Here is a 20,949-nt window from a genome sequence, read left to right on the forward strand (position 1 = left end):
GTGTAGATATGGACTTAGTTATTGTATGCAGTATAGTTGTAGTCATGTTGTTCCCAGGATATTAGAAAGACAAGATGTGTGAAGTAATATCTTTAACAGAACAACTTCTGTTGGTGAGAGGGATAAGATTGTCCAATAAAAATAGGTCCAAGATAAAGATAAAAGGCTTCATAGAGATTCTTAACTTTATTAATCCTTTGGTCATAGCCATGTCTTAATTCAATCCTTACCTTGTTAAACTAAATGGAACAAATAAAACGGAGTCCTCAAAATGTTTTGCACTGGTTTAACTAAATCAGTTTTAAATGACTTTGTTAAAACTATTACAGAGCGGACATGTTCCCTGTGCTTTCTCAGGTGCAATTTTCAGTACATACAAGGCTTTGATCATATCATCACTCTTCATATGCCAACATCAAAATGTGGGATACAATGTGTGATAAAGACCATAACAAGGCTGACAAAAATGATCCATATGGGAAAGCTAAAATTCTTAAAGGGATTTATTCATTTCACAGAAATAACTCTTTGTAGAAACTTAGTCTCTTGGGTCCTCATTTCTGGACCACGTTTTCTGGCCAAAATTTCCCCCCCAAAAAGTGAGAGAACACTTCAGAACTTCAGAACTAAAAGAAGTAACTTTCCTCAATATGAGGGAACTTGGAGAAGTAGGAATCAAGTCACTGCTGAACTCACTAAATGAATGAAAAAGTATCAGTGCAGTTTTAGGACCAGTGCTATTTCTGCCCTTTTTCTTGCAGCCATTTGCAAATTCAATTATCCATATTTTCATGGAAATATTGCAGAAACTGTACATGCAAATCAATTGCACCTTTAAATCACCAATGATAGTTTTAAAGAGTTAAGTTCATGTTAAGATGAACGGGGACACTTCTTTTGCTGTATAAAACTGCAATATGCAATCTCTGTCAAAGTTATTGTCAGCCACCAAGACTGATTACTTTAAAAAAAATGAAGATTACTTTAAAAAAAAAAGAAAATTAAAATGTGAATCTGTCATGGGACTGGCAACATACCTCGAGGAGCTGAGATCCTTCAAAGAGGCCGGATGTTTGGCAAACTAGCTCTGTAGTCTAAAAAGTGCTGAATAGCAATGATATATGCAGAATGGAAACTCTGTAAATTATGAACTGGTTCTACATATATACCCATGAAAAACCACAGTAACAGGAATCAGAATGTCAGTTTGATTATATCAGTCACTTAAATGGCTCTTACCTCGTGTTTGTAAAATGCCTAGCACAAGGGGACCCCAATCTCAGCTGAGGCCGCTAGGTGCCATTATAGAAGAATATATTTTTGTGACGCGAGTGCTTTTATAAAATAAAACCAGCAAGCACACACTCTACTTCTGTTCACATTCATTCACAGTTTTTCCCCATAGGTATCCACTACTAAGATTCAGAAGAATAGGACTCACCATAAGCAAGGCCCTCTTGAAGAGATTTGAATCTGCTGCACCTGCAAGCAGGTGGATGCTGATAATGTCTGCCCCACCACGATCAGCTGCGATTGAAATCTGACTTGGATCTCCTCCAAAGCTAGCAATGTTCTTCTGCACCCATTTCAGAGCGGCCACCTGATCTAGAAGGCCCCAGTTTCCATGTGCCAGGCTAGAACCTGTTAGAAGGAATAGGAAGACAAGCAGACACTTCAAGCACTGAAAACATCCTTGGCCCTATACACGACGCAAAGAAATCACATGCTCCAAAGAGTCTAGGATTTGACAGGCTCAGTTAAGGCAAGCTGCAATAGAGAAGCAATTTTTCAGCTACCCAATGGAGGGGAGGAGGGAAGGACGAAGGCGGATGAGAGATCCAAGGGGCAGGAGTGAATAAAACAATAAAGGATGCTGGGAATCCGAGGACAAATTTGGCATTCATTTCCCAATGACACCAACTGCTAAGAAACTGGACCTTATAGCAAAAACAGCAGAAATAAGCAATTCCTTGTTAAGCATCACAAAGGAAATGAAAATAATTGTTCATTGCCTATGACTTGGATTCAAAATGGGCCATTTATATTTATGCACCTGTCTTCAAAGCTATTCAAAACTAGAATAGCTTTAAAAACAGACAGAACAGCCATGAATAGCAACCTAGTTCCAACTATTTGTTTCTTTCATTGCCAAGGCCAAAATAATACATCTTTAAAATAAGGATACATGTAAAAACACTCCAGGGAACAAATTAGTAATGGAATAGGAATCTCTCGCATTTGTATAATCAAAAGTTCACATCCAACCCAGGCCAATAGTGACTGAAAGCTCATGTCTTTGTAATAGCTGTCCACTAGCATAGTGTAATGAGGTGCTTAGATGAAATATAAGAATTAGAATAGAAGAGAATTTTAATGCTCTCAGTATAGTTCTTAACGGTGTCTACAGCTCAACAGGTGGCCCTTTTGCTAAGAATGGCAAGGACTACATGAGCACGGAGACTAGAATTTCTTGCCCATAGCCTTGTTGTGTTGAGAGAAAATGGCAGAGCAATGGGGAAAGCTTTCTCTGACATAACCTGTCCAATGGATGGAGATCATCAGTATTCAGAGCTGTCAAATCAACCCTAAATTTACTCATTTTAAATATGGTTGTGTCTCACGGGAGCTCACCTAAGGAAGTGAAATAATGTAAATTCTTTACCCACAGAGACAGGCCTTGCCACTAGTGCAAGGAAAAACAATATTGCCCAGGGAATAGGCCTTGTTCCTTTTGTCTTGGCAAGACTCAGACAGGCTGGTTCATTAAGTACATTGCACAGTTAGGCAAAGGATTTATGCGCTAACATTTCCTGTAGTTAGGCTGAAGACTCATCTCCACTAGGAACGGTTTTTACTACTTTTGGTGATGGGTCTGGATATAAATCACAGGAACAATCTATTTGGACACAAAGAATACATTCCTAAGGACCACCCGAGAGTGGAAAGAAGTGTGTGTCAGGACAAAGATGGCTATGCCAAACACCAGCAGAGACTTTAGTTACTAAGGCTCCATTCCTAAGAATAGTTATAAAGGGGCTTAACTTTAAGCATCAGAGTAATCCCTCTCAATGGGACTGAAAGGTAAGCACTAGCCTTATCAAATCACATAACACATGATTCAGATTTTTCAGATTTGTTCAGTTCTAACCACCCCAGGTGTTGTTTGCATCATAAATGTGGAAAGTTGTTTCCCAGACATACCTACAACAGCACCCTTTCAATATGTACAGAAAAGCAGGTGTAACCCATAACCGTGTGTTCTCTACACTCAAAGCAACCACCATGTGCATATACCCATGACCTACTTAGCCCTAAAACTGCTCTGCCACATAAAGGAGTCAGGAATAACTGCAGAGCCAGCAATCGAAAAGGCAGCTTTTTCCCCTTGCAAGCAAACAACTAGCTTTAACCTATCTGTCCCTGGGTTTGCAATTTATAAGAAGCGATCATCCGAGGATCCAGAAGTTGGCTTTGCTTGGAGAATCAGGATCTTCGTTCATGGTGTTGGGATCTTTACCTGGTATTTTAATAGTCACACTTCATTTAACCAGAATCCAGGGGTGAAAGCCTGACCTCATACAAGTTAATGGCAAAACTCCTCCCACTGATTTCAGTGAGGCCAGGATTTCCCTCAACAAGAACTCAAAAAGGAAAACCTCCCTGAAATTTCTCTTTGGGTTTGGTATATGTGCTGGGCAGACATTCTTATGGGTATCAGAAGCAATTGGGGACCCTTTGCTATACTTTTCTGCTGCTAGACATTCGAGCAAAGCTCCTTAGGGACTCTGCATTATGCTAGCGAAAAGCAAAGGGTGACTACAGGAGTGGCAACGTTTGTAGCTGCAATGAATGTGCAAACTCTCCCCTCAGACTGGACCCAAATTTGCCAATTTGGTCCTGGCCTGCAGGGAGGGTAGTGAGGAGCTACATGGCCCCCAGAGGAGATTGGAGGGATTGCACTTGGGACAGTGCCCCATGTTCCTCACTATGCAGGAGATGCTCCCAGGTCTGCCTAGCCTGCTGTGAAGTTCAGCCCCAAATCCTCCTGCTCCTTTTATGCCCCCCAAGGAGTATACTGAGGAAACATCTCTGAGCTCTCCCTAACACAGAGACGATAACAGTCCCCGTTTGGTGTGAGCTAGTGCCTAGGGGGCTAGGAAAAGGCTCTTACATCCTCTCTGCCAACACACCCACATGTGGCTCAGGCACGGTCTCTATGGTCTGCTGAAGCAGTTGCAAAGAATGCTACAGATGCTGCTATTCACTGGTCTCTTGGCAGCGGGTTTGTTCACTACCCCTCTTTCACCTCTGGAGGCTCTAATTCTAACCCCAGCTGGAATAGGGGCAAAAATGAGACTGAAGGGTTCATCCTACTGCCAAGAAGGACATCTGACCCCGCTGCAACACTACCATGCACAGTTCAGCCCAGCTAGCAGGCTTCTCTCAGGAAAAGACCCAGATGACACAAGTGAGGTCGAAGGAGGTTAATGACAGATGTGTGGGCAGCGCTGCGTAATGGAAGCTTGCACAAGGCTTACCCACCCTCTCTGGCTCTAGCCAATACTGCAGTTTCATAAGCATTCAGTTCTCAGAAAACTAATAATAGTGATACTTTCTCCACAGGCAGCCCTTGCCAACCTCGACCTAAATGCCCCAGGAGTTTGCGGTGCTTGGCTCTCTGGTTGCTATACTAAAAACAGGAATTGCTGGAGATGAGCGCCAAACAAACTTAATCCCCTACAAGGGAAAGGCTGCCATATCCCATGCCATGCAAAACTCAACCTCAGGATCATCAGAAGTATCAGTGTGGCAAGATGCAGTGGCCCAAACCAAGGGAAAGGGTTAGTTTACTACTCAGGTCCCCCAGGTGAAGAGGACAGATTATTAATAAAGCAACGCTGAGGACTGATAGTACAACGAAGAAATCCAGGAAACTCGATAAGGCTTGCAGCAAGGATTCTGACAGGTATGGTATAAGACAGGGGATATAAATAGCATTTTAGCAGTAACTTTCTCTGCATAGTAAAGTTTCAAAGCTGAATTAAGTCAATGCTCAGCTGAAAACTTTTGAAAGAACAACCATAGTGTTTTGTTCACCATTACAAATGCCTCAGTTATGAACAACCTCCATTCCCCAAGTTGTCCGTAACTCTGAGGTTCTACTGTATATACAGACATCCATGATATTATCTACAAATAAAACTCAAGCACCTCTTTCAAACTGGAATCATTGCTTTGTCCCCCTTTTGGCTCACACCATTCACCATGTCGCTTTGGCATGACTCTCCCGACTTACCTTGGATGTGTCTTCCAAAACACTTATTCAAAGGTGCCGGCTTATGAAAAGGCAGAACAAAAACACACTTAGGCAACAAACTTAACAGAATGTCATGGACTCCTGGGAGTGTACAGACTTACCAGTGCTAAGGAAACCGAAAACGCCGACACGGTAACCAGCAGTTACAACGATGACATTGCTGACGGAAGCGAGGTAGGATCCATCTATGACTGTCCTCCCTTTCTCACCCTCACCACTCACACCATTGTGGAAGAACAGCAGCACAGACAAGTTTCTGCCCTGTAATGATTGCAGACAAGTTAATGCAACAAGTTTGTCCAAATATCGCAGCACCTGATATGCTGCTATGGCCAGAGTCTCATCAGGTCATTGTGTGAACTTGATTATTCTCTTCTGAAATATTCCAAGCAATTCAAAACTGCCTGGCAGTGACACAGTAAGAGAGGAGAACTACCCACCTAGACTTAAACTCAGTTTGTTGACTGGTTACCAGTTCCTGGAATGGATTATGTGCTACTTACCTGAGTCCAGCCTCCTAATTGTAGGGCTTGTCTACATGGGGACACTCAGGAAAGTTAATCTGAATTAACTAAAGATGTGAAATTAAAGTGTACATGTTAAATCTCTAGGTGGCTGCTCTTATTCAGAATTTAAGTGGCCTGAATTCAATTTAACTTAATTAGCTTCCAAAAAGCAAATTAAGCTAAATCAGATTAAGACCCCTTTAATTCTGAATGAGTGTGTCCATACAGGTATTTAACAGTATTTACATTCACACCTTCAATGAATTTAGATTAGTTTTCTTGAGGGCAAGTCTGCAATTTAAAATTACCCCAGCATAACTCTATTGTTCAAGGATGTGAAAAATTCACACCCCTGAGCAATACAGTTAAGAAGACCCAAGTCCCTATGAAGACAGTGCTAGGTCATGGAAGAATCTTTCCATCAAACTAACTATGGGGGAAGTTGATTTATCTATGCCAAGGAGAGAATCCCTCCCATCAGCAACGTAATGTTTAAAAGCAGTATCAGCTATTCCTGGGCCTCCATTGCACTTGCTATTGCTACAGAACAGTTACACCGGTTCTCCTTTTTATTTGGCAATACCTCCCAATTTTGTATATCTGCAAATTTTTTCATCACACTCTCAATTTCCTGAAACTAAATGGCATTTGCCTTTGCTGCTGCCATTTTCTGGATGGAATTAACTAAACACGATGATCCCATTTTCACTGGCAAAAGAGACCTTGCATCTGTTTGCCGTGCATCTGTTTTCAGCCAACGTGTGGCCATCCATGCAGAAGGAAAGCTATCATGGGAGTGTCAGTTACCAGCAAAACAGAGCCAGGAGCAAGTAGAAAACTCCTCTCGGCTTTCTCTAATGGTTCAGAGATTATCTTGATTTTTTAATTGAAAATGTGTTACACTCTTCCCAGTCTGGTGGAAAATCAGATGTTTGTTATTATGAACAAAGTGGTGTCAAGTTCGACTAAGAAATGTGCTGCCTTCACCCAGAAGTCCTGAAAAGTGCTGCGTTCTCTAAATCTTCTACATATGGTTCTTCAAATTCAGACTGTCTCACCCCCAACTTCCCTGTCAGAGCTGACAACCACGCAGTAACTGGCCAAGGAACAGGAGGGAAGGAACAAAGGAAGAAGACAAAACAATTGTGAGGGTTTGTCTTCACTTGAAAATCTCATCGAACAATCTCCTTTTTGCTGAGTCATCTTAGCTAATACCATGTTAAACATGATGGGGGCAAACCTCACTTAGCATCACATCAGCTGGTCATAGCGGGTCCAGCAGAGATTCCTAAGAAACAGATGTAACAACAGCCTCAGGTCAGCAGACTCATCAGTTCTGTGTAATGTTATGCTTGTTAACATTAGCTAATGTCCTAGTGATGACTAGGGGGAAGGAGAAGAGATGATGGCAAAGCAGACCCTGCATAGGCAGATGTGAAGTAGGTTACTGAGAAAATTCAGCCCTCATATATTGAGGGTAACCAGAATGCCACTCACTCGCCACACTTTCTCTGCAAAACACAACAACTCCTTTTCCCCATGGCTATTTTGCACAGGGAAGTGGCAATTTCCCCAGCTGGTTGGTCTTGTATGTGAATCCAACCTTTTGAGAAATACATGGGAAAATGTGGGTAGTGATCTCCATGAGCACAGATTTCAAGCGCAGAGGTACCAATTCTTAGTGTTGTCATCTAAAGCAGATTTTTATATTGACTCACTAATCACCTCTCCTTCACTGTTTGGAGTTAATCACTTTAGCAGGAAGCTCCAATATTTTCAAATTAAAAATGATACACAATGTACAATTCTTATTTAATATCCAATTAATTGTATACCTTATATTGACTATCAGTTTTTAAAGGGGATTTATCATAGCCTTTACTTTTGTGCCCGAGTTATCATCTACATTCAAATAACCAATGTAGCTAGGATAGGTGCAGGGCCAGATTAAGTGGGGGGGCTAGCCTATAGGGGTGCCAACCTATGGGCCCCTATAGGGGTCGTGCGGCACCCCTAAGAGCTACCATCAGGTGCCACGGGCCAGATTGCAGCTGTAAGGTGCGCAGCGCGCCAGGGCTGTGCATGAGCCATGCGCCCAGGGGCAGAGACACTCATGCATCGTGCGCCCGCTGCCGGGGTGCAGGAATGGCTCTAGCCGGCCCTGGAGAGGTGGCAGCTAGACATTAAAGCGGGGAGAATGTAGTGTCTGAAACAAAGTGAAGCCAACCCTTTCCTGTGATTCTAAAGGCCTTTGGTTTGCATCAAATTTGGAGCTTAGGTGAAAATCTGAAGTTAATGGTGATGCTCCACTGTAAATGAGATCAGAACCTGGCTTATTGGATGCACCCCAGAAGAATCCCACAGAAAACACTGCAGCTGGTTGGAAAAACTGGCCAGCAAGTTCCTCACACGTACAACATGAGCACCAGCCATGACTGCCATGTGAGAATTGACCAACGTTGTTTGATCAGTCCTGGTTTTGCATGTAGGAATGAAGCATGGACAGTGAAACTGTCAGGAGTAAAATACACAGAGACACGTTCCGCTGAAGGAAGCCTAGCACAGCTCCCACTAGCTCAGCTAGCAGGAAAGGTGCCTTTCGGTTCACTCAGCAGAGCTGCTGCTGCTGCCTAAGGACTCAAAGGGTTTGCCCTTGTGCAAATATGCAGGGCACACATGCATAGGCATCATAAGAACAGCCATGCTGGGTCAGACCAAAGGTCCATCTAGCCCAGTATCCCGTCTGCCGACAGTGGCCAATGCCAGATGCCCCAGGGGAAGGAAACACAATACGTAATCTTCACTTGATCCCTCCCGTCTCCCACTTCCAGAGAAACAGATGCTAGGGACACCATTCCTTCCCATCCTGGCTAATAGCCATTGATGGACCTACCCTCCGTGAATCTGTCTAGCTCTTTTTTGAACCCTGTTAAAGTTCAAGCCTTCACCACACCTCTGGCAAGGAGTTCCACAGGTTAACTGTGCGCTGTGTGAAGAAAAACTTCCTTTTGTTTGTTTTAAACCTGCTGCCTATTAATTTCATTTGGTGACTCCTTGTTCTTATATTGTGGGAATAAGTAACTAACTTTTCCTCATTCACTTTTTCCATACCAGTCATGATTTTATAGACCTCTATCATATCCCCCCTTAGTCTCCTCTTTTCTAAGCATCAGCTGGGGTCCCCACTAGTTGGCTATGTGCTTTCTAGCCACTAAACATCAGCTGACAGTCCCCATGGGCCTGATCCAGAGAGTTAGAATGAGCAATGATTCACAGGAGCAGATTTATGCCTGGCAGGATTGGGCCCAAAATGAAGCCTAACCCTCATCAAAGAAATAAGGAGAATGAGTTGAGACTGTCCATATTATTACACCCAGTGGGTCCTTTGGGGCCAGTGCCAATCCCAGGGCTCTCTGCTCATGAAGTCTGGTCACACATCTGTATCCAGATATGAACTCAGGTCAGGATAGACTGGGCCTGGCCCAAAAGCCAGGAGTAAAGCCGAATTTCAGGGACTTTAGGATGCGAACACAGAGCTAAACCCTGTAGCTACAGCTTCCATTCTGAAGAGATGGGCAGCAGTATAACACTGTAAGGACCACAGCCAATCCCTGGCTTTCCTCAACAAGGCTCTAGCCATCGTGCTAGGGCAGAGCCTTGACTCCTTTGTCTTTTGTGGGACAAGGAAAATCAAATTCCTTTCTGACAGGCTTTCTGGGGTTCAGAAATGTGTTTAATTGTCCTCTCCACTCCACTGAGAGGCATTTCAAAAAAGACTCTGCAGGAGCATTTGAATCCAGAGAGAATCAATTAAGTTCCCGGATGTGTAATACCTCATTAGAGGACAGCATTAGGAGGTGTGCACCACACTGACGGCACAGTGAGGATGGGCAGGTGAGGAAGACTCTTCTACAGCGGGTCCACCGCCAACATTAACCCAGTTTTCAACTCTTTGTTTAGCCCAGCAGTGGTACCATCTCTCTGCATGAGCAGCATCATGCAGCTCAAACCAAAACCCAGCCCGGCTTTGCTGGTGTGACAAGCAAGGATGGCTCCTGGTGGGAAAAGGAGCTCGGACAAGCCAGCTGTAGGTGGAAGTTTACCTGATGTATGTAACTGTATTCTGCTTGCTGGGTACTGAAGCTTTGTATGTTAGAGTCCCTTCCAAGCCACAGGAGGAAACTCCCATTTTGTGTTTCACTTCAGATGCAGAATGCTACTGAGCAAATCACCAGGCGGTCGTCTCTCTCCAGGGGACATCAGGTCTGTTATTTCTGTTTTAACTTTATCAAGACTAAAACTATCTGCTATTGCTCTTTGCACGTGGGTAAAAAACAACAATAAGAAACAGGAAAATGCCATTCGGGGGCCCACACGACACTCCATTGACCTCAATGAAGCTACTGCCTATTTGCACCCATATGAGTGAGAGGAGTATTAGAGCCCAGAGATTCTTCAGAAACAAATTCCCATTTGGATAGCTAGGTTTGTTGTAAGCCCAATGTTTTCAAATTCACCTCTGCTCTTCTGAAAGCGGCCGCGAAAGGGAGCTGGCAAGCGTCCTGAGATGATGACCCAAGGTTTTCACTAAGCAATGACTATGCATAGAAAGTAGATAACAATCAGGTGTTGCAGCAAGAAAACAGACAGTTGGCTGCTTCTAAAAGACTCATGAAGTTGCACTTAAGCAGCCCAAATAATTCTGGCTTGTACACTAGGCATGTTCTACACCAGTACCCTATGCCCTCTCGTCTCAGTTTAATCTCTTGTTAAAAGCTCTGCTACAATACCCACGCCAGTAGGAAAGTTTCTCTTTAATTTTTTTAATAGAGGAACTTAACATTTTCAGCTGACAGTTTCTATTAGTGCGGGGGCATCACATCCATTTTCAGAGAGGAACACTTTTGTGATCCAGGGAATAAATTTAGCACTGCTGGCTACTCTCAATCCAGACCAGACCTTCCACTGACATCGGTGGGAGGGTTGAACAAAGATCAAGAGCAGATTATGGCCTGTATATAGTCACTAACCTATTACCATCATCATCATTACTAGTTGTGTTCCTTTCAGCATCATCCCCGAGACACAGTCTCTTTTTTAGAGACACTTCTATTTCTATCCTCAGTTTCTTTCCTTCCCTTTCTCTTTTCTCTCTCCTTTTCTTTCCCCGTCTTTGGTCCACTCTACCCTGCAACATGAAAATCCTCACCTCACTGTCAGAGCTGTGCCAGCAAAACCCCAAGTACAGACACACAAAAGAGGGCATCTGTTGTTGGCATCACTAATGCTGTTCAGAGAGATGGTGCTACTACACTGGCAGAAAGCCTCGGCCTGCTGGTACTCGCTGCATCTACACTAAAGAACCATGCCAAGGTAGCTATTCCCATACAGCAGGGGTGTCCAAACTTTTTTCAAAGAGGGCCAGATTTGATGAAGTGAACATGCGTGAGGGCCGACCATTTTACCTGACATTCTTTGAACCATTAAAATTAAATGCAAATTAACTATTTTATGCAAAGTTTATTGCAAACGGCATACTTTTCATTTCGTCACATGGGTGACAAATCTAAACAGGCGTTAAATCACTCTGCCTTTCATATCTGAAGGCCAGATGAAAAAAAAATCCAGGAAGCTGAAATATATGTCAGGAACATTGTAAAGTACATTACATATTATTGGTAATAAAGGTTGTCAGTCAACTTTTAAGTTCAAAAAATATGAACAGGAACATAACACCAACTATACATGTTGTGTCCAAATATATTTATAACTGATTTAGACCAACTGACATTAACTGAGATTTTACAATGTATTCATCTCAATACATATGGATTCGTTGGGGGCCATAAAAGATAGATATTGCCAAATTACCTGTGGGGCCGTATTAAACCAGAACACGGGCCGCAATTGGCCCGCGGGCCGGACTTTGGACATGCCTGCCATACAGCAATTGTAAAAAATACAACGTCTTGCAATAATTTTAGGAGAGCTTACTGCATTAAGTTGATGTATCACTGTGGATCAAGGATTGTTTGTAATTCAATGAGGGAGGGTGACTGCAGCCTTCCCAGAATTAAAAACAAAAAACCCAAACCCAATCCCCCCCGCCCCCCCCCCCCCCAAAAATCTACCCACCTGGGGAAAGTGATTATGCAAATTGCCTTAATCAAAATGTAACACCTCCAAACAAGTGTCACCGCTTGGAGAGGCTCCTATGTGGTGTGTCATACTGGATTCTCCAGATACCAATAGACAAAGAAAGGACTTTTGGATAAATACTGTAGTCTGAGTTTAAGCTGACTCGGAGCCTGTTTACTAATCTAGCAAATGGACAGGATCTGCTGTCCAAGAGGGCCCCAAATCCTTAGGGAAGGTTGGAAAGATCACCACCTGCCAGAGCCCAAGGGTGGAGTTGGCATGACGTCTGGAAAGTATTTTAGCAGGCACACTGGTTCTTTTATTGCCTTTAAAATGTATGTTCTCTAATGCTTTTAACTTTAAGAGCAAACATGCTTGCTTAGAAAGGGCTGTGCAGTAACTTCTAACTTCTGGCAATTGCACTGTGGCCTCTGAAGAGAGCGCCAAGTGTAGATGCTGGCTTGCAGAGGAAGACTGGCTCGCCAGGTATATCACAGTGTAGAGAGGGAACTGTGCAGACTGGAAAACCCCCAGTACAGCGGGGGAGAGATGTGGATCTCTGCCCAAAAGAGATGCTGGGAGGTTAGTGGACCAACATGGGGAAATACAGATGCAACTGCCCTGCCCTGTGACAGTTGTATCAGAGCCTGTGTAGTACATGCTAGCCCTATCTGCATCTCCTCTCTGCACATTTGCATTTCCTGTGTTGCAGACATACTGAGACAAAGCTTAGTCCAAGCACAAACTACTATGCTGCAAGGAAGAGCCCTGAGTTGGCAGGAAACTGGGCTAGGAGACTCACCATTGCTAAGGCTTCTCCAGCTCTTACATCTAGGGTACTGTGGATACCATTTTAAACACTTCTTGTCATGGTTAAAATGTTTTCAAATAATTCCACTGTGAGGCTGGCGGACCAGGTGCCAAGACCCCTAAGCCTCACTGTATACTGATAATGCATAGCTGAGAACCAATCTGGTTTACCTCTGAGTTAGTACAGTTATAATAAATATTCATCTTATAACAATGTGTTTAAACTTTGTGGAATATTTGCAAGATGTTTGGATGTATTAATACAATTTATAAATCCCTGTATCCATACTATAAGGTAATGCTTAAGGGTTTGGTCTACAACTATAAAAGGTTTGTTTTGAAACTAACTAAACAGGATAAAAAACATTCATCTAATGAAAAATTCTGGATTCCTACAGGTGTTACCTCCTGCCCATCAGAATGAATCCAAATGGGTCATTGTGGAGCAAAGATGGTCAGCTGCTGCCCTCCCTCTGTCCACCCCCCCGACACAAAGATATTACATGCAGAAATGCTCCCATAAGCTTAGACTCTAGAGAGATGGTGATAAAAATTCATGACCAGAAAGAATTACAGGCAGTCCCCAGGTTACATGGATCCGACTTACATCGGATCCCTACTTACAAACGGGGTGAGGCAACCCCGCACTAGCTGCTTCCTCCCAGCAGACCAGGGAGACGTGGAGCGGCTTTTGTCAGCAGACACCTCAGCTTGAGAATAAAGAACTGAGGGAAGTGAGGTGTGGGAGAATAAAACTGAGCTCTGGAGAAATGTTTGGCTAGAGTTTCCCCTACAATATGTACCAGTTCCGACTTACATACAAATTCAACTTAAGAACAAACCTACAGGCCCTATCCTGTACGTAACCCGGGGACTGCCTGTAGTTATTTTACGCTGTTTGGATTGTAAGAGACAAAGATTCTTAAACATTAGCAGGAGATTCCCAGGCCTAATGAGGGTTAGCCCTAACAGACATATAGAGCTGGCAACTCCTTTGTGTGTTTATCTGTTGTAATCTTGTAAGTAAATCTTATTTCTTTTAGTTTATTACAGGACTGGCTAGGAGTGTTGTCCTTGGAGTGTCAACTAATGCATAAATTGACCTAGCGTATGTGTCAGGTGTTTGGGACTTGAAGTGACCTGAATATTTTGTGATCTATGATGTAGTGTGGCCACGTCTCTCAGAGTCAAGCTTATCTGTGTAGCAAGACAGATCAGAATGCCCAAGGGGAGGTCTATGATTCCACACTAAGGCTGTAATGGTGGCTGAGGACTTTTACCTTTGTTACTTGAGTGGTGGAATCTAATAATAGAGCTCACAGGCAGTTTGGGGTTGGTGCCCTGCTTTTTAAGTCTGCCTTTAAGCTGATCTTCTCATTTAGGAGCCACTTCAGACAGTGTGGCAACAACATTTTGCTATACCATGTTCTAGTACTTGAATACTTACCATGCTGGCAGGCACAAACACATTTAAGTACAGGCAGTCTTCATCGACAGGAGAAGATTGGAGCAGTCCATCTCCAGGTTGCCAACAATTAGCCCTAAAGATACAGGCTGTATTAACTGTGGCTGACAAATCCAGCATTACTTTTGCATCATTGCAGTCATTTTACTTTGAGCTCAAGTTCAAAAAGTTTGTGTTTTTTTTAAACACACTGTAGCACCTTTATAGCTGTGGATCTCAAATACATACTTAGCATTCATCCAACATCCTCTCTGGAAGGCAAATAAAGCATATATTTATTTACTGAGATTTAAAACAACAAAAAGGATGTCTAGCCAATGTGATAGCTGCCCTAACAATTCATTGTAAATATAATAAATAAAACAAAATCCGAGCAGCATTCAAACAGTTCTTTTAACAGAAACTCAATCTGCCAGACACCTGCAGGGACTTCTCTCCATCCTTTCACCATCATAGAGAGCGTACTGTCAGCCCTCTCCAAAACTGCAATCAAACAAACCTCTTCTGCAGCGTTTTGAAAGGTCACCACATGTGGGCTAGTTTGCACGAAGACAAGCGCCACCTACTGAAATTCAGTCACATCTGTGCCATTTAACCCTTTATGGAATAGGCTTCCAAATTTAATAAGGATAAAACCCACAGGGCTGAACCTCTCTAGTCTGGCACCCTTGTATCTGACTGGTATGGAATCAGAGAATTTGCCAGACCATAGGAGGTCAATATTGTCTAGATGCACTACCAACACTTCCACTGCCTACTGGTAAAGTAGAGCTAAGTAACAGCACAGAGAGCTAGGACTGCTGGCTGTAAACAAACTTTATGGGACCACAGGAAACTTGGCCACACCCCTGGTAGGTGGACAGCCTGTTTACTAACATTATGCCAGATCACGGATGTTGCCAGACCAGAGTGTCGGACTAAAGAGGTTCAACCGGTACCTGAAAAAAACCTATAAAATTATCTCATTTTTTTTTTAAATTGTCTGACAGAAATCAATGATCAGGGATACAATTCTCTATTAAATTCTTCAGGGTGGTTCAAACAGATTATAGCAATAGTATCATCTTTTGTTTTTGCATAAGGGAGCTGTGCTATGCAACAGTTTAAAATAGAAAGCAAAGTTGCACATTGAATTGAAATTGGAGGGCAACGTCTGGATAGGCAAAATACACATTCCTCAGGTAAGAACGTGGTCAAGACACAACATATTAGTGAAAAAGTGATTTTCACTAATAATCACAAGTAATCAGAGCCTCCTGCCTACATCTCATCAAAAAGAATGCTCTGCCAACACCAGCACTCCCCTAACACCATGCAAGGGAAAAGGTTCAGTACCGACTCAGACGAAATAGCGCCACCTACTGAATTGATACCACAGGTGCTGCAGTAACCAAGCAGTCCCAAGTATGACCCAGTTCAGCCCTGATAATACATACATACATATATAGGAAACAGTCTCTCATAACAGTAATGTTGATCTGCTAATTTGATTTTTTTGTTACAAAGACAAAAAAATATTGTGCTATAATGATGCACTGCCCTTAATACTAGAATGATCTGCATTCGTTACCAGGAGACTTGCTGTTTAAGGTCCACGTGATTCTCTCCAAGGCACTGCTTGTATCTAAGCTTACAATTACAAACAGTGCTTCTAATCATAAGCAACAAAAGTTAAAGACTGATATTTTCAAAGTTACTTAAGGGATCTGGACAGCCAGTTCCTATTAAAATAAATGGGAACAAGGCACCCACAATTCCTAAACAGCTTCGAAAAATCACAGCCAAATGCTTTGCACGGAGGTAAGAGGTGATTTTCAGATGGAGGCAGAAGAGGCAGATAGCCCTTACCAAAGATATCCAGCTGATGACCGTACATAGCATTTGGATGCAGTCTCCAAAGACTGATGCTGTATGTGTTACTGCAACATCATGTGTATATCCGCTGTACAACACCACCATGCACCTGAATAAACAAACTGCATCTCATCAGATCCCTCAAGCATATGTCAAGCTATGTGGCTAATGTGGTTATGCTGCTGACACCCACATGGCTCAGGTGCATGCTGCAGTGCAAGACCACCAAAGGCTAAGTGTTTTCAACCACCCGAGAAAGAGTCTCTAGTTGCGTTCACTTCTGGTGTTAAAAAGGCCTTGATAAATAAACACAAAGTACTGACCTGGGACAGGTTTTCTCTTGATTACTAGCCTTAGTCATCCTGGATCTTGGTCACTGGTATTTAATTCTTGGACCCTCTCCAAGAGAAGGTCTGCTGGGGCCCTTCACTGGGTCTGTTCATGGCCTTTTCACATAAGAACAGAAGAATGGCTATACTGTGTCAGACCAATGTCATCTAGCCCACTATCTTGTCTTCTGACACTGGTCTATGCCAGGTGCTTCAGGGGGAATGAATAGGCAATTCGTAATCAACTCCTGTCATGCAGTCCCAACTTCTGACAGTCAGAAAGTAAGGGGCACCACATTAAAAGGCTGCTTCCTGACCATTGGGACTAATAGCTGTTGATTAACTTATCTAATTTATTTTTAAATTCAGTAATATTTTTGGCCTCTGTAACGTCCCTGGAACAGGCTTCCTCCTTTGTATTTCTTCATCAACTACTCTCTGTACCAGTTGGGAATTGATTACTTTTACTTACGTGAAGGTGTGTGTCTTGTAGTCATCTCATAAGAATGGCCACACTGGGTAAGATCAATGGGCCACATAGCCACTCCTACCATTTCAATCAATATTTGTTTTTCCATAAATGTTTAAAGATAGGAGGGATCTTGCAATCCTTTAATTGGATAGTGAGAGCATAGCACAGATGAGAGAATTTCACCCGGTAATTCTTGCATCTAGCTCATAACTTCTATTTGAGCAAGAACATATCTGTTGGATTCAATGAGTTAAAAATCAGCCTCCGCAAAGTGCAGCAACCTTCTCCAGATCTCACCAACATTGAAGTATGAGAGATGGAGACAAAAAAATATGAAATAAAATGAAAGGAGCACTAACTGAGTATTATTTATAATACACCATATGGTGTAGAATTAAATACCACTTTTGGGAAGTGTGTAGTGTAAATTGTTTTTTCTGCTAGCACTTAAATGTAATATTTTATCAACATTTCTAGTCATCTATACCATGTTCATCGTTATGGTATCTGAGTGCCTGAATAGGTTAGGTCCTCACTGACAAAGACATCAACAGATCATTCAGCAACACGCCTTCTCACCGAACTGCAGTAGCATTCCAGGATTGCACCCAGGTGAAGGGCTCTGGAGGATGAAACCGGTTCTCTGCTTCCGGAGGTACTGCATATGGAATCCCAAAAAACTGACTAACATTTCTCCACTCAGAACCAACCCGGATTACTTGAGACTTGCCGAGCAAAACTCCATGGGATGGAATGTACACGGATGAAGTTAAATCAGGTTCAGAGATGGGAGAGAATGAATCTGTTTGGACAGGGTAAAAAATAAGAAAGAAATGGTTTTCCTTGTTAGCTTAAATCTCATTTTCAAAAGCATGCAGGGGCCTATGTCTTTTAAAAAAATGAAATTTAGCTTCCTAAGTCAGTTAAGAGTTGCTAAGCTCAGCATTGCCCAAGCAACTTTTAAAATAGGGGTGGGCAAGACAGGATCTGTGGTTTGATTCAGCCCTTGGCCTCCCTGCCTTTCCCCCGTCCAATCAACACTGGGGACAGGGGAATGTGCAACGTCTCCTCCCCCTGCTAGGGGAGCACGTTCAAAATGGCTGGCAGCTCCCTCTAGGTGCCACGTGCCCCTGGCAGGGCAGAGGTGAGGGTGAGAGTCTCCGTGCGCTCCCTCAAACCCCAATTGGCCTGGAGGCAGGAGGGAATGCGCAAAGTCTACTCCCCCACCAGCAGTGTGCGGTGCCTGCAGGAAATGGACAGCTGTTGAAAATGGCTGGTAATTCCCTTGAGGCATCATGCACACCCAGCAGAGTGGGGGCAAACAGGCAAGAGACTTCGCATGCTCTCTTTCCAGAGGAGCCTGGGGATGAGAGGAGGAAGTCTCCTCTCCCTGCCAGGGGCACAGAGCCTGGGAGAAACCACCCCTTCTTCCCAAGGCCACACCTTTTCTGGGGCAGACCTGGCCCGTGACCACTACCTAAAATGGTGAAGTGGCCCTTCTGCAAAAATGATTGCCCACCCCTATTTTAAAATCTAGACCTTATGGAACCAGTCTCCTGAAATGTTAATGGAACATAGGCTTGGAAGCCGCTTTGATACTGATGAAAATTGTACGCAATTATTAGAGATTTACACTCTTTCAAAGTCTTTTTTGCAGACCAAACTTGTTGCATCCCCCTGTTATGACACAATATTACAGTGATAATGATTTTGGGCTTTGCTACTAAAGAGATTTAGGGAGGTGTGCACATGCTTTTTTGGATGCAGCATAACAACCCCACCCAACCAGGGATCACCCCATAAAAAACAGCTCGGTGGCCAATCGAGTGCTTTGCTTCTACCAGCTACTTTTCTCTCAGAACAGCCCACAAGCTTCCACACAGGAGCCTGCTTCTGTCTGGTACTGCCTTGCACTTACCTTGCCTCAAATAGATGTAAGTTGCTGGCTCCTTGAGTAAAACTCGGCAGCTGCGGCCTTGCAGGCCATGTGTGCATATCTGTGTATCAGGGTAGAAAAGGCATCGTATCGCTGATGGCTGGATTTCAAGGGTAATCACTGTGCAGGTTTGGCTCTTTGAACAGGCTGGGGGGAAGCAGGGGAAAGAGAAAAAGGAAGGAAGGGAAAAAAAAGAGAGAAAGAGTAGAGGCCATATGTTTTCAAAATATCTAGGGTGACCATATTTCTCTAAAGGAAAGGGGACACAACATGGGGCTAGCCTGAGTTCTCCCCTCAACATTTGTCCCATTTGCACTTGCCAGCTGATGTCAGTAAAATCAAATGGGCCAAATACTCATTTTTGAAAAGAAAAAAAAAAAAGTTGGAATGGTTGGCATGGGGCTTAAAAAAGGGACATAAAATTACCCTAAAAATATCAAACCTACACAATTTAAGAGTTTTTCAAAGGCACAGAGGAGAATGAAGCTCTTCCTGTCCTCAGACTTTTAAATGGAGCTGAACCAGTTTCCACCATTTTTTGCCTTTGGAAATTACTGGTTAAAAGTATTTAATAAACAATGAAATGGAAAAGCCAAGCATTGCGCTGCAGCTAGGAGGTATAAATCCCAGCTCCAGAGACAGATATGCCATGGCTCGGATTGAACTAACACAGTAAAAATGGCAGTGGAGCTGTGTACTTAAGAATTCAAATGGGACTGTCTGCAGGCAGCTAGCCCAAGCCACCACCCACAGTGCTGCAGCCACACTGCAATTTTTAGTACATTCATTCAATCAGAGCTAGCAACTGTACCTCTCCCCGGGCAGGATATTACATCTCCAGCTGCACAACAGGAGGGATGACATTGCAAAGAAAGACAATTCTATAGCAAGCTCAGAATGCTATATGGGACTAGCATTCTACAGCCAGCTTCCTCTTCTCATATTAGCCCCTATTCTAGGACTTGCTGGGAATAGAGGTTTATTGAACATAGGAAATTAGAAAGAGGAAGCTTTGCTATATTGTTGGCTAGTCCTTCCCATTTGGGAGTTTTGTCCCCGATACTCAGGCTCAGGTCAAACGTATCTTTGCTAAATGTCAACCCATTACTCCTAATTATACCCTGCCCCACTTTGTGCCATTCTGAACAGTTCCTGGAGCCTTCAAATAGTTGCAAGTGTAACCCACATACTAGTGGGTGTGATTCACTGCCTCATGTAGTGGCACTTAAACCACTTATTGCAATAGATACGAATGAGTGAGCTCTACAGCTTAAGTTGAGTGCCAGCTGGCTTTATAGCTCAAGCTGTAGAGGCTCCTACACTAAGCTCCAGAGGGCCCAGGTTCCATTTCACCTGCTGGTAATTACACAAGCAGTTGTCACATCTGTCTCAATCATTTGTAGCCTAGCTAACATAGTTGTATTTTAATTACTCCTTATAAATTAATCCCATCAGTGCCTCAAACATTTTCATCGCTATTTGCTAGTAGGTGGTTGCTAGTAGGCGCTACAAGGTCTCTGGATATGTGAGGTGCCAAAGTGATCCAAAAGCAGCTGAAAAGTATGCCAGATGGCTTTTTATTAGGGCTTTAATTCCCGCTTTCATTCAGGTCCTTGTTCCCAATTCAAGATATGCTAGGTTAGAATTATTTTTAAAAATCAGTTGCTCTCATCAACATGCTTCATGGTCATAAGTCAGCCCACCCTGTTTTACAAAGCCAAAGGGAACAGCCACCTTCAATATAAGCAAATCATCTCCTCACCTGAGAGACAAAACTCTCTAGCCACAGAGAAGCCATCAGCAATCTCTCTGCTGACTTGAGCAATGCTGAAGATGAAGAGGGATGGATCAATGAGTACTGAGGAGGCACCCAAGACCAACCAGGTGTCCAAAGGCACTATGAGACAAAAAGCACAAAAACAAACATAGCAAGCACACCAGCACAATCTTCAGAGGGACTAGCTAGTCCAGGAGGAAAAGTGGTATGAGGCATCAGCAGACCTTGATTTACCTTTGGGCTCACCAAAAAGTGCTGGTAAACTTAAGTGCCTGGAGAGACCAAATTCTATTTTCAAAAGTAATGGAGGGCCAGACTTCTGAAGGTAGTTAGACACATAACAAT

General features: G+C 43.2%; 1 protein-coding gene across 2 annotated transcripts in view; it reads right to left on the reverse strand.

Moving 5' to 3' along the window:
* The window catches only part of TG (thyroglobulin), a 189,032-nt gene that overhangs the window by 67,575 nt on the left and 100,508 nt on the right, over nucleotides 1–20,949 (reverse strand). For both annotated transcript variants that reach the window (XM_075920103.1, XM_075920102.1), the window contains 6 exons: nucleotides 20,590–20,724; nucleotides 18,810–18,974; nucleotides 17,471–17,693; nucleotides 14,219–14,312; nucleotides 5,419–5,578; nucleotides 1,442–1,641 (listed from right to left, as the gene is read on the reverse strand). In XM_075920103.1, coding sequence (XP_075776218.1) covers nucleotides 1,442–1,641; nucleotides 5,419–5,578; nucleotides 14,219–14,312; nucleotides 17,471–17,693; nucleotides 18,810–18,974; nucleotides 20,590–20,724 — 977 coding nt within the window. The remainder of the gene's footprint in view (nucleotides 1–1,441; nucleotides 1,642–5,418; nucleotides 5,579–14,218; nucleotides 14,313–17,470; nucleotides 17,694–18,809; nucleotides 18,975–20,589; nucleotides 20,725–20,949) is intronic.

This window comes from Pelodiscus sinensis, chromosome 2 (genome assembly GCF_049634645.1).
Source record: "Pelodiscus sinensis isolate JC-2024 chromosome 2, ASM4963464v1, whole genome shotgun sequence".
NCBI classification, from domain to species: domain Eukaryota; kingdom Metazoa; phylum Chordata; order Testudines; family Trionychidae; genus Pelodiscus; species Pelodiscus sinensis.